We start from the raw sequence: 13,194 nt of genomic DNA on the forward strand, positions 1-13,194 counted from the left end.
AAGTCCCGTACTTGCTCTGCAGCAGCAATAATCAACAGCAGCAGCAGGGTTGCAGATCTATTCCACCAAGACCAAACATTGTCATATCCATCCCAAACTCTCTGAGAGTTGTCATGACAGAAATGCTATATCAATAAAACTGCATCATCCTTTAAGCCCTCGAAAATGAATCATTTTGCGAATCAATTGGTTCAGTTAATTCAAATGACTTGCAAGAAAAATATGACAAATATGCAAATTAACAGGTAACAACGAGTGAACATGCATGTGCGTGCTTGCAAATAAATAAATGCTATGTCAATAAAACTGCAGCACCTTTTAACCACAATCTGCCGCCTTTATTTTGCTGAGACTTCCAGGGGACACATGAGGATTTAGCACCTTACCGAAAGACTCGGATCCTGCTGAGAGCTCACCATTACAGCACATCAGTGAAAACTCATGTGCAACTGAACCGCTCTGATTACTGAATGGGGATTGCCCAGTGTGACTGGCAGCTCACATGGTGGTTTGTTAAATAGGCGAGAATTATTTGAATAAAAAAACATAGTGGGGGGTGTGGGGGATGTGTGGTTGTAAGAGTCAAAAGTAACACGTGTGAGAGATAGAGAGAGAGGAGAGGGAAGGAGTAAGGACAGTAATAACCATGCAGGAAGCATGCAGGGCCCAAAGGATACAATTAGCAATCAGGACATAGTGCTGGAGGTCTGATTACAAATGCAAACCATGTCTTCCTACAAATCCGGGGGTTATCAAACACCAGGCAGCCTTTGGTGAAGCCAAAGATGAGCTGTGCCCTCTGGATTGGACACGCTACTAACCGCATTCCATTTTACAAACACAGCTCTTTATAGGGCCGGGTAGACAATGAACATTTTCATTTGTTTGTTGTTTGGAGCGGATTCACTACCAAAGGACCGTCAAAGAGTGATGCTCGCATTTTTATTTATGAAGGTTAAGTAATAAGCAAGCATATGGGACTAGTGTGAACATAATGCTTTACATACTGCGGATGTTTTATGTCGAAATAAACGCTGTCAATTTAATGTGTTATTTTTGTGATTAATTAAATGTAATTAATAAAAAGGATAAAATGTCATTTATCATGCCCCTGACATAATATTTAAAATCTGTATGAAATGGAAATTCACCTAATCTATTTACTAAATGCATCTTAATGATCTTATTGTGAACAAGACATCCTTGCATTTGTTTCATTTAAAAAAATTAAAAAAATAGACCTCATAATTTTTGATCGGATCTTCCAGCCTTTTCACTTGGACGTGTCACAATATGGAAGAAATTATCTGTTGCTATACTTCAATTACATGTCACCTTTAAAATGTCAAATTATTAATTATTATGTTTGAAATTTCATCATTTGAAACTTTATAGTATACATTTATATAATATTTTTTAGACCAAGAACATTTAATTTCCCAGAATGCATTACATATGTGCAATTTAGTTGTATTTAAAGAATGACTTAGTTCTGTATTATTAATTGGACAAACCATAATTTGTCTTTTACAGTAAAATCAAATCCTTAAATGATTCCAGTATACTCTGTTCTGACTTGCAATCTTTTTTCTTTTTTTTTTGTGCCTAATGGCAGATTCCCATAAATACCTCTGAGCATATCTCTATGGGCCGAGTTTCTGAACCCAAGCACAGCTTAATTCCTTCAGTATCTCCCTCCCGAAGAGCCAGTATTTTGACTAATGTCCCTTGACACCTTGAACTCCATATTGTGTGTTCCAAACTCCCTCTTTAATTTGTGAGAGAGGAAAAAGAACGACAGCTCACTAAGAAACATCAAAGCTCTCTTCTGCCCTCTGAGAACCCGAAACTAATTTCTCCATACTTAAATTGCTTAAAGCGTAAAATGGACTGAACGTTTATTTCAAATTAGCCATAAGTTTGTTGAACATTCCCGAGACTCAGCAGCACTGACCTAGGCAGAGTATAGAAACTACGTGTGAAAAAAAGGCCAGAGTTTTTTTTTTTACAAAATTTAATTTGTACCAAGGGGGCGTTATTGCCCCACAGGTGGGGTAAAATGCCCCCTTTCTGAAAAAAACAACAACAATTTACTTTATACTTTTACAGCAAATTCATAGTGCAAGCAGTTTTAGTTTTGTTTTTGCAGTGTGTGGACACAACCACCATACAATGAAACAAATTGCTCCTTTTTTTAATCCTCAAAAAGTCTAAACTCAATAATCAGGCCATTTGGATTTTCTGAGCACTATGATGTCATTATGCTCATGCTCCACCCACGACCACTGACGGACTGTCCCGTATTAGCATATTTCTGCCCTTAGCCATTCGACACCCCCCATGGAAGATAGGGATGGGGTGAGCAGTTGCTCATTATCATTTAAAGAGACATGCACAAACAGGTCGCTGTGAACACAGCTGTTCCATTGAGGAATTTTAACCAAAGTATATTACAAACTTTACATGAACACCCTAAAGAATCATACCAACTTGTGGAAAATGGACATCCATGACCCCTTTAATGAACCATGCTGAAAATCAGCCTATTTGAAAAATATTGTTAGTTGATGCTAACTGGCTAGCTAACTTGAAGTAATTTTTAATATATACAGTCCAAATATTTTTTTTATACTCAGAACACACAAATGCACGGTAACAAATATATTTTATTTTTCCCACAAAAACAATGTACACAGTGTACTACATCCCAACCAACACAAAGTTGTACATACAGTGGTCTACATACAAAACAACAGAAGAATTGACTGTATACAGTTACAGGCATCCATTGCTCCATTGAAGAGCTCACCTGTTGCCCTTTTATGCTAAAGCTCTGATTGCTAATTGTAAAACTGTGTGAGTCAGTGTGCATATTTGAATGGCAGTGTGTTCCTTGTGAAAACGAGATTTTCTGCATGAAAATTGTACCAAAAGCAGAGAATTGTGTGTAGTGTTTTGAAAAAGGTGTGTTTTAGAACTGCAGTTTGAGTGTAAAGCAGGAATTGTGCTTGTAGTTTAGCAGAATTGGTTCAGGGGGTTGGTGAATGAGTTACATGCTGTGGTCATTGTGTCTCAAGTACCAGTATTTGTGTGTAAACAATTGAGAAAAACTGTAATATATTTTGAGCAACATGGCATTAGCAACTGATAGGAAACCGCAGACAATTGTACATAATCAATTGCATGAATGTACCAAAGCAATCGCAACTTGTTCAAAAGAATGAGAAACTGCTGTTATTATGTGCACAAGTGACTAGATGATGTGGAGGTTGAACAAGTAGTTTTGAGTATTTCACGTCTGATCTGAGAAATGCACCAAAGCGACTGAGAAAAACTGTAATGACGTATTTTGATCAACATGACATAAGCAATTGATAATGCAGGAAACAGCAGACACTTGTACATATAGTCTAATTGTACATAATTGCATGAATGTACCAAAGCATTTGCAATTTGTTCAAAATAATGAGAATTTGCATGCTTTACAAAAACTTTAAAGACAATGGGTCTCATTCACTAATAATTGCGTGGATTATTTCGTATTTGTACGTACAGGAGAACTTCTCACGAAATATCTCTGCCTAATTCACAACACGTTCGTACACACATTAATTTGTTCTTAAAATCGTTACTACGCACAATTCACGCACAAATTTTAGTGAATGAGACCCATTGTCTAAATGCATTGATAGATAGATAGATATATATATAGATAGATAGATAGATAGATAGATAGATAGATAGATAGATAGATAGATAGATAGATAGATAGATAGATAGATAGATAGATAGATAGATAATGTGATCCTTGAATGTAATATGCAAATATTTAGTAGGAGATGATAACAGTAGTGATGATGATGATGCTATCTTGGTGAGAAATTAGAACACTTTCCTGTTAATAGACATCTCTATGATGGGATGCAGTTGTCAGATTATGTAAATCATGCACAAAAGCTCTTGGCTCCCTTGAACACTTCAAAGTAGCAGGGTTAGAGAGGGAATTAGTTTGCTGGCTAATCTCAGCTGAAGGAATGGAAGTTTCACTTTGTTAATATACCCGCATTTAATGGGAGAGAGAGAGAGAGAGAGAGAGAGAGAGAGAGAGAGAGAGAGAGAGAGAGAGAGAGAGAGAGAGAGAGAGAGAGAGAGACATCAAAGTGGAGCAATATTAATTTTTTTTCAGAGACCTTCCCTTTGATTTGTGAATGAGTTTGCACAAGGGCAACACTTCTTATTCTATAACATTTATGCTGTTACTGTTAAATCTAGAAAAATATTATTTTATAGACCGCATTTAATGAAGGATTTTAGTCACAGCTAATCTAATTGTTAATCTTACAAATTACTTGTGAAAAGGTCTGGAACGAGAGCCAAACTGATTTTTCCACTGTGGTCTAAATATTCATGCTACAAATGTAACCGTTTCCCAAAGTATGTGTGTCCTAGAGGGCCATTTCATTTTCTTCTGGGAAATTTATAAAGAGCCCCTAACTGAAATTATATGAAATTTTGCGAATCATAATTGCTGGAAGAATACAAACATACAGACCTTTTAGAAGTCGTTTTAAGTCTCCAGTAGTGTGATTGACACTTGACATTTTATTCGATGAAGAACATTTTCTGTACAGGTTTGAGGCAGTCCATTAGATAATCATGTGACCAGTTTTAATAAGTTTGACCCTTGAATTCTAGTTCTCTAAATTAGTTCTATGGCAAAGGACATATGGCACCACAATGTGTCATTTCAGTTTTGTGAAAGTCCAATCTGACTGTGCTTTCGAAAATTTATATTGAAATTACATTTTAAAACTACATAACATAAGGATGGATGCAACCCCATGCAAAATCCAAATGTAGAAATTTCAGCATTAGGCTACACGTTAGATGACCCAATTGAAGGAATAAGCGCTGTCCTGTTGATAGAGTGATATTGATTTTTAAGATGATCACAATTAAAGGGAACATATACTATTTTTTAATCATTTTATTTTTCCCCTTAGGTCAACATGCTTGTCAAGGGTTGTTTTCTGCATCAAAAATAGATGCAATTTAGCTTTACATGACAACTTTAAGACCTCTTTTCCCTTTAGAATTAAATCAAGACACTACAGGCAACACCATTGTTTTTTGTTTTTCATGCACTGGCAAATTGAGATTTTGGGCTTTGCATCCATAACATGTTTTTCTTTCAGACTAGTGGAAAAACATCCAAAATACACATTTTATTGCACTTTATGTATTTGCATCTGTAGATTTCAGCTTCAATGCATATCTTTAAAAGGTTAGTTTGCCCAAAAATGAAAAAAATAAATAAAAATAAATGCACTGATATATATATAATTTTAAAAAGTAATCTGATTACGTAACTGAAGTTACTTGTAATGAGTTACCCCATTGAGCGGTGTAACGTCATAAGTTAATTTTTATTAAAGATTTACGAGGGCACATTATTTTTTTGTGCGGGATTTTGTCCATCAGGAATGGATTGGATTGTTGTGGGGTGCGCTTCCCGAAGCTATCTACTGTCGCAAGTTCTGTTGCCACCAATACAATTCAACGGAACTTGCGTCCAGTTGGCTAACAATGTTTACCCCAGGTACACGTCATCAGTTTTACGAGGGCACATTATTTTTTTGTGATGCTGATGACGTGTTTACTGGTGCAGGACAACCTGTCACTCACATGACATCACAGCAACAGCAAACCTGGGGTAAACATTGTTAGCCAACTGGACGCAAGTTCCGTTGAATTGTATTGGTAACAACAGAACTTGCGACAGTAGATAGCTTCGGGAAGCGCACCCCACAACAATCTAATCCATTCCTGATGGACCAAGTCTGGCCCTAAATTTCTTTCTTGTTTGAGAAGCCGTTTCACTTGGATATGTCACAATAGGGAGGAAAAGACTTCCGTTTCACGCGGACTTTAACAACAGAAAGAACAGAATGACTCATATGATCTAGTCTGAAAAGATCAATGAATATTTGATTATTTATGACATGAACCCAAATATGAAGAGACGTGGGAAGACTGAAAATGAGCAATAGAGACAGTCATCATGAGAGGACACGTCAGAACAACTTTGTTATTGTGTGTTGCATAAAAGTACGTTTTCTGAGAACTTTGAACTGTAACCCAATCATCATTGTTTTGACATTTAACAAGTGCTGCAGGAAAAAAGCTCTGGAGTCAAAACTGCAATATACCACAAACCATTCTGCTACATCATTTCATGGTCATAATTACAGCATGACTGACAGGAGGGATGTCTCTTTTCATTTGTGGCTGTGTGTGTGTGTGTGTGTGTGTGTGTGTGAGAGTTCATCATCCAACATCATGTCAAAGCACATAGTGGCGATGACGCATTTCAAATCCATCCTGGTGTTTAAAAAAATCACATTTGTGTCTTTATTTTGGTTTTTATGAATTGTCATTTAAATGTCCTCATTTGCATCAGACTGTCCTTAGCATCAGATTGGAAGGGGACTTCCGAGTTTGAAAGCAAGGTCAGTTGTGCTCTCATTGTCATGACTCGAGGCACTTCAACCTTCTCCACGGTATATCAGGAAGCCGTTGGCTCCATTTTTTTCCTTATTTTGTGTCGGGCAGTATGTGGGAGATCCAGTCGCCATGGTTTCCCCCATCTGAAATAAAGGTAGACTAAAAACACAGGGAAATGTGACCATTAGCAGACACAGAAAGCTTAAAAGCCTGTCACATTGCATAATTGTCTATTATGTATAATTTTCCTCAGCAGTAAGGCAAAGTCAGAAACAAAGTGTCTGTAACCACATGCGTGTGCACCTTAGAGAAGTTTTAAACCAATATATTTTTCCCAAACTGAATCTGTTTCAGTCCTTGGACCCAAAAACAACAGTGAGATTCATTTCAAATCTCTCTAATGTTCCCTTCTGTCTCCAGGGGGAATGTTTTTGTATTCGGTCCCTCCATAATGGCCTTGTGATGCATTAGATGACGCACATTAGAAAAAAGGCTAATAATGCCGTGACCCATTTTCACTCTTTTTAACAACTTAACTCGCTTTAACTCATACAATACAATTCCCCATAAGCTGCGCTCACCCTCATTTCACTGAACAATGTGAGAACCATGAATAATCTGCTTTAATAACAGATAAGACTGTTTGATTGCTATCATGAACACATCAAGGAAGCTAGCTAAAATTCCTGCAGAAAAAAGAAATGGGAGGTGTGCTAAGATTTGATTTAAATAAAACAATACAGATTTATTAAAGACCATATTTTGTACTCATATAATTTGTATTCCCATAAATGAACGGTTTTATGAAACATACTGAGACAAAAAGTGAATTTAGAGAAGTTTTTTTTTTTTTGCCATAATCAATTTAGTGACGTTCATATTTGGTCCTTGACTTTTAAAGTTGCAGTGACATCTGCTGGTTCATTCATAAAACACATTTTTCAGGCTAAACAGAGATCATCCAAGAAAGGTTGGCTGATATTAATTCAGTAACTTATTTATCCTTAAAATCAAACAATGCATACAATGAATGATACATTATAAGTCTGTGTGTTTAGGTAGGATTTGAGCGACTTAAGTTTACTGGCAGCATGAATATGGTCTCTAAATGTTTTACACCATATAATTTAGAATGGAAAAGACTATAGCTTTAGATAAAAATCCTTCTGACAATCCTGTACTTTGAATAACACTGCTTTTTTAGATGCTATAGACATCAGTTGCAGACTAAAATTACTCTGGTAAATCTTCAGGCCAGCAGTTTTCCTGGACAAAATCTGTTCTCCTAATTTTAAGACACCTTTTCTGGAAAGTGTAAAGCTCTAAAGCTCCTCCCCTTTGCCTCACTGTTGTATAAATGAAACATTGGCACTGCCATCAACACAGCCGAAGAGGCTGAGACTGTAAAACTATGAAGAAACTTGCCATGATTCTGTTTGTTACATTGCTTGCACTCTTTGCAGGGAATGGTAGGATTTTTTGTTGTTTTTTGCTGTTGTCTTTGTGGGTAGGGTGTTTGCATGTGAATCTTTGTGGATTAAAGTGAAGGATGAGAAATATGAATTTAGAATACAGAGCAGATTGATTTTATACATTTATTATAGTAATATTTCTTAATGAGTTTGTAAAAGTGTTGCTTATTAGACACTTTTTTTTTTTTTTCTGGATAACTTCTAATTGGATTTTTAGTCACATTTGTTTGTTTTAACCAATAGCATTAAAACTTGTGTGCACAGATGATACTAACATTTTATACATGCACAACAATACATTTTGGATATGATTTTGTCTCAGTGCATAATGCTGAAGTGCAGATTCAGAATTGGACTTGTGGCTATGGAGGACTCTGCCGTCGGTTCTGTTTTGACCAAGAATACATTGTTGGTCACCATGGTTGTCCACGCAGATACAGGTATGTTGATATAAGATTACAATAAATTACTGAATATATATTTTATATTTATATGAAATAGTATATAAATATGTAATATATAATATTGTATCTGTTTATAAATGGTCACCAAGGCTGCATTTATTAGATCAAAAACTCAGTAAAAACAGCAATAGTGTTAAATATTACAATTTAAAATAAGTGTTTTCTATGTTAATGTAATTTAATTATATGATGACAAAGCTGAATTTCTGAAAAATAATAATTTGCATGCTCAAGAAACATTTCTCATTATCAATGTTGGAATTTTTTTTTTTTTTTTTTTTGAACCGTGATGTATATTTTATTCTTTGATGAATAGAAAGTTCAAAAGAACAGCATTTATTTGAAATAGAAAGCTTTTGCAACATTACTGTCACTTTTGATCAGTATTGTATATAATACTTTAGGATTCATTAAACAAATGTAAAGGTCATTATTCCTAACAATGATTTATCCATTTTTTTTTCAGATGCTGTGCTGTGCGGTTTTAGCAAAAATAACATAATCTTAGACCTCAACTGATGATTGATTTAAAAGCTACATCCTCAGAAGAATAATGTCATCACCAAAGAAATCTTTATTTGGGTTTAAGTGCTGATATGTGGTGAAAGAAACAATTTCTTTATCATTCAAAGTAGTGAGTCTTTTGACATTTAACAAGGATTTAAAAAATATGAAAATAATGTTCTTGTTTGAAAAACAAAGAAATCATCTGAAAATTGTGAGACACAAAATAAAAAGCAGATGAAGTAATGAGGTGTGGAACGATGCAGTTTTAAACATAAAGTGAGTAAAGCTGATGGGAGAGCTAAAGCATGCCACCTCTGTAAATCCTGGATTACAATTAATACATGGTTCTTTTTCAAGAGAGGCATGCCAAACATTTCCAACATTTAACTCTATTCAGACTGTGATCCTATGAAAGTCAAAGGATGGTCTGGTTTAAGTGGCGCTGGCTTTGCTTTGCATTGTACAGCCACTATAGAGACAATAACACATCCAATGAAGGGTCTAACCCAATAGCACTTGTGGAATGCTGCTTTTCTAAATGAAATGCCAACAGTTTTTACTCTTGTTTACTATCCCAAGCTTTTCTGTTTTATTTATCTACTTTGGATTTCTTTATACGACACAATAAACCAGAATATATGGTTTTCAACAACTGCCATTCCCTGTGTGCTCAAATCAGCTTTTATTGTTCAATTAACTATACGCCCTTATTTTCTTGGGCAATAGTGAACATATCTAACAGCTTGTTTGTAGCCAAGATAGAGGTAGGTGCATTTTGTTTGCCTTGTTGGAGATATTCAAGTTATTAAAAAAAATTACTCTATTATCAAATATAAATAAATGATTCTAGATATCAGCCATCTCTATCAAATCATAATTATGTTGATTTCCTGACAGGCTGAAGAGGCCCAAAGTCAACTTATATCAGCCAATGAATGCCTATGAAATTACACCACAAAGGTTATTTTAAGCGAAAACAAAAGTAGAATGAATGATGATTATTTTGAACTTTATGTTGCTTAAAAATCATCTTTGTAGTGGACGTAAGGTCCTAAACGGAATGCGCGACATTAATGAATCTCTTGCCGCCAGATGGCGACAAGGCAACACGGACTTTAAAAAACACATCAGGAGTACAGAAGAACATGTCCCGGAAATATTAACCTGTTTTTAAATATCTCCCGATGAATAAACTTAAGGAGGACTGAGAGATTTTTTTCTATTATAATTATTATTACTTTGTTTTGGAAGTAAACACTCATTAAGCATGGATATATCCTCTGATGAAGCTGATGACTGGTTTATGGAGTCTCTCAACACGTGAGTCTGACAGCAGTAGACTAGACTTGCATTTAATTGCCTGTATACTTGGTTGTGTCTCAACATTCACTGTGTTCCCTGCCTAGACGGCATGTTTGGGCATCAGGGGCACGTTTCATCATCCGCTAACTCTGCGTCTTCTTGATTTCAGATACAAAGACCTGCATGTGTTTCAACTGGAGCATCCGACAAAAGTAATAGAGTGGACGGGTGACAAAAGTAAAGCATCTCTGAATCCCTGAAACATTGCTGACCGTTAAAATATCATATCCGTTAAAGGCAGTTTTCTTTTTTATATTCCAGGTATTTGTGTTGCAGGATACACTGGAGCCAAAAGTGAAATTTTAGAGTTACTTCTGCCTCTTAAGTTATATGCAGGTGACAACCAGGTGATTGAAGACATCAGAAATGCAATTCTGGTATGTATTTTGAATGTGCAATTCATTTAACTGCCTATTTGTCACAACTTTAGGGTCTTTGTGCAGAAAGAGACTTCAAAGTACAGCGTGGTGGCTTTTCAGAGGAATCTGTTGAGTGTTTGATACATATCCCTGGAACGAGGTAAGAATTAGATATGCTCAGAACAGAAGTAGACATTAATGTCATCTTCTAATGGGATAGTTGATAATACTATCAAATAATTTATCAAATCTTATTTATTGTAACTATCTAGTTCAAACTATTTATTGAGGCAAAATACTGCTAATTGAGTTGACTGTCTACAACATCATGGTATTTTGAAATGTTAAATTCTTAACAGGTTTCAAAATGTATAAGCCTATTTACTTTGCTATGTATGTGCATGATAATACGATTAGTTACATTTTTCTATTTGCATTTAGCATTAAATTTTTCTTTTGTAATATTTTATTTTATTTTATTTATTTATATCAGCTGCTCTTTACAGGTGTGTGGCGACTAGTGGAAGTTCTAGCTCAACGTTGCAGATTTGGGATATTGGAGGCGATGATAGTGGTAGGATATACCAGGATTACCAATAGGAAAATAATTGCATATTGCATATTTTGAGTCCTGTGCAATTGTGTACTTTAAAAAAATATATATTATTATAAAATATTCTTAAATTTTTGGATTCATGGAGCATGTTACATAGTATCTTACCATTTTTCAATACAGATGTTATAAAAAGGACTGGAGTCATAAACCTCAAGAGCACATCAGCAAAAGGCATTAAAATAGCACCTGGATTGACAGAGAATCCAACAGTTCTTCATGGTTCTTGTATAAATGATGTTCAGCTGACAGAGATATCAACAGGACGGGTTCTGTATACAGTAGGTAATATCAAAACCTATTACCTTTAACCTTTTTCACTGTTGTTTTTAATGAGTTTTAGTTTAAATATAAGATATTTATGTATTTATTAAATATTAAAACCTGTTTTTTTTACATTAGTTAATGAGTTTAATTTAAATATTAGTACATGTAATATAATTTCATATGATTTATGTTTATTTTAATTTTTTTTACAGGAAATGAGTCCTTAGATTCAGTGAGTGGCTTACAGTTTGTGAATGCTCATGCGTTTCTCATTTGTGCGAGCAATGGCACTCTGATCATGGGTGACACAAGAGACCCCTCAACTGCTCATTATCCTCTGGAAGAAAGTAAGAGTGGTTTGCACTGGTCATTTGGGTTGAGGAGTGACAGCTCCCTGTCCGAACCTTCTATTGTAGCAAGACTTTCATCCTCTGCTCACATTCTGCTGTCAGACATAAGAGATTTACAGAGTCCAATTTGTCAAACCCAACTAAATGTCCAACACAGTTCACCAAACAATGACTTTCTGAACGTTTCTTGGGCTCCTGTTCTCGACAGTTGTCTGTCTGTATCTGGTAAGTAGAGCTTTTTCCTTTCTGAAATGAGCTAATATTTAGTCTTGTAAAGTTGTAATAAAACACATTGTTGTATACGTATTTCATAATGTGAACCTGCGTGAAGACCATTGATTGCTCGCCAATGACATGACAATTTTCTTTTTTGAAGGGTTTGATGGAACAGTACACATTTATAACACAACAGATTGGAGCACAGAGGCCCAGAGCCCTCAGCCAATTTTTTCACACAGAGGTCATGAAATGTCACATGATGCAAAATACAGTGGTTCCCCAGCTGTTATCACCACCCATTCTTGGCATCAGTCACGACCAAACACTCTTCTCTCAGCAGCTACCGATGGATCTCTACATGTATGGGACTGGGTGGACATAATCACTGACAGATGATGTTGCTGATCATTAGACAAAACTGTTCTGTGATGCATGCAATAAACCATATACATGTTTTTAACAGATTTGCATACAATATTTCTGTACGAGTATATGAAGTGACATCAAACAATAAAAAAATTATGTCTTTGAGCTTTTACAATGGCTGTTAAGTCAATAAACTATATTATTACACGGCTCTCTGGAATACTTTATTCTGCTTCATAAAAACAGCTGTCATCTTGCATCAAATTATCGATTGTAGAGAAAATGACCTCAGAGGATGTCAGTGTTCATATTATGTAATATTGTTTCAGTGTTTGTCCAGTGACTGTTTTGACGTTGTTGTGGACTGTTTTTGTTGTTGTGTTGGCAATGGACTTCATTGTCAAGTATGCAAAACAGATGAAAACCCATTATGTGTGATATTATTTTTAAAGTTTAAAAATGAGGAAACCATGTTTAGGTTACATTTGAATGTTTATTCATGTTACATTTGATTGTATATTAATATCTGCCACAATTTGTTGCATTTAGAAGTCAGTTGCATTTCACACTAATCAGAGATGAAACATGAAATATATGCTTTAAATTGTCCATTATTTGAGTTTAGTATATAATAGATCAGTTCAAGAATTATACACAACACATATCATCTACTGTAAGTTGCTGACAGTGACTATTATGTTGAATCTCTGG

The 13,194-nt window shown here is 35.3% G+C and overlaps 2 protein-coding genes across 2 annotated transcripts; both read left to right on the top strand.

Annotated features, from left to right (window-relative positions):
* Window positions 1-7,915: 7,915 nt before the first annotated feature.
* defbl2 (defensin, beta-like 2) lies at window positions 7,916-9,917 on the top strand (the record flags this gene model as incomplete). Its single annotated transcript, XM_084388015.1, has 3 exons — window positions 7,916-7,973; window positions 8,299-8,416; window positions 9,845-9,917. The coding sequence occupies 3 exons, from the start codon at window positions 7,916-7,918 to the stop codon at window positions 9,915-9,917; spliced, it is 249 nt and encodes an 82-aa protein (XP_084244141.1).
* Window positions 9,918-10,047: 130 nt separating this feature from the next.
* Window positions 10,048-13,002, top strand: wdr73 (WD repeat domain 73). The gene is made up of 8 exons (XM_084387070.1): window positions 10,048-10,267; window positions 10,419-10,486; window positions 10,571-10,656; window positions 10,740-10,828; window positions 11,175-11,242; window positions 11,405-11,566; window positions 11,761-12,123; window positions 12,275-13,002. The coding sequence occupies exons 1-8, from the start codon at window positions 10,215-10,217 to the stop codon at window positions 12,511-12,513; spliced, it is 1,128 nt and encodes a 375-aa protein (XP_084243196.1). The 5' UTR covers window positions 10,048-10,214; the 3' UTR covers window positions 12,514-13,002.
* The last annotated feature ends 192 nt before the right edge of the window (window positions 13,003-13,194 follow it).

The sequence above is a fragment of the Rutilus rutilus genome (genome assembly GCF_951802725.1).
Source record: "Rutilus rutilus genome assembly, chromosome: 18".
NCBI lineage: Eukaryota > Metazoa > Chordata > Actinopteri > Cypriniformes > Leuciscidae > Rutilus > Rutilus rutilus.

Bases quoted from the DNA above. Each gene is read 5' to 3' on its own strand.
- wdr73 (XM_084387070.1), top strand. From the start codon at position 10,215: ATGGATATATCCTCTGATGAAGCTGATGACTGGTTTATGGAGTCTCTC. The intron at 10,657-10,739 runs GTGATTGAAGAC...TCACAACTTTAG, and splicing joins TATATGCAGGTGACAACCAG to GGTCTTTGTGCAGAAAGAGA. The intron at 11,243-11,404 runs GTAGGATATACC...TTTTCAATACAG, and splicing joins TATTGGAGGCGATGATAGTG to ATGTTATAAAAAGGACTGGA.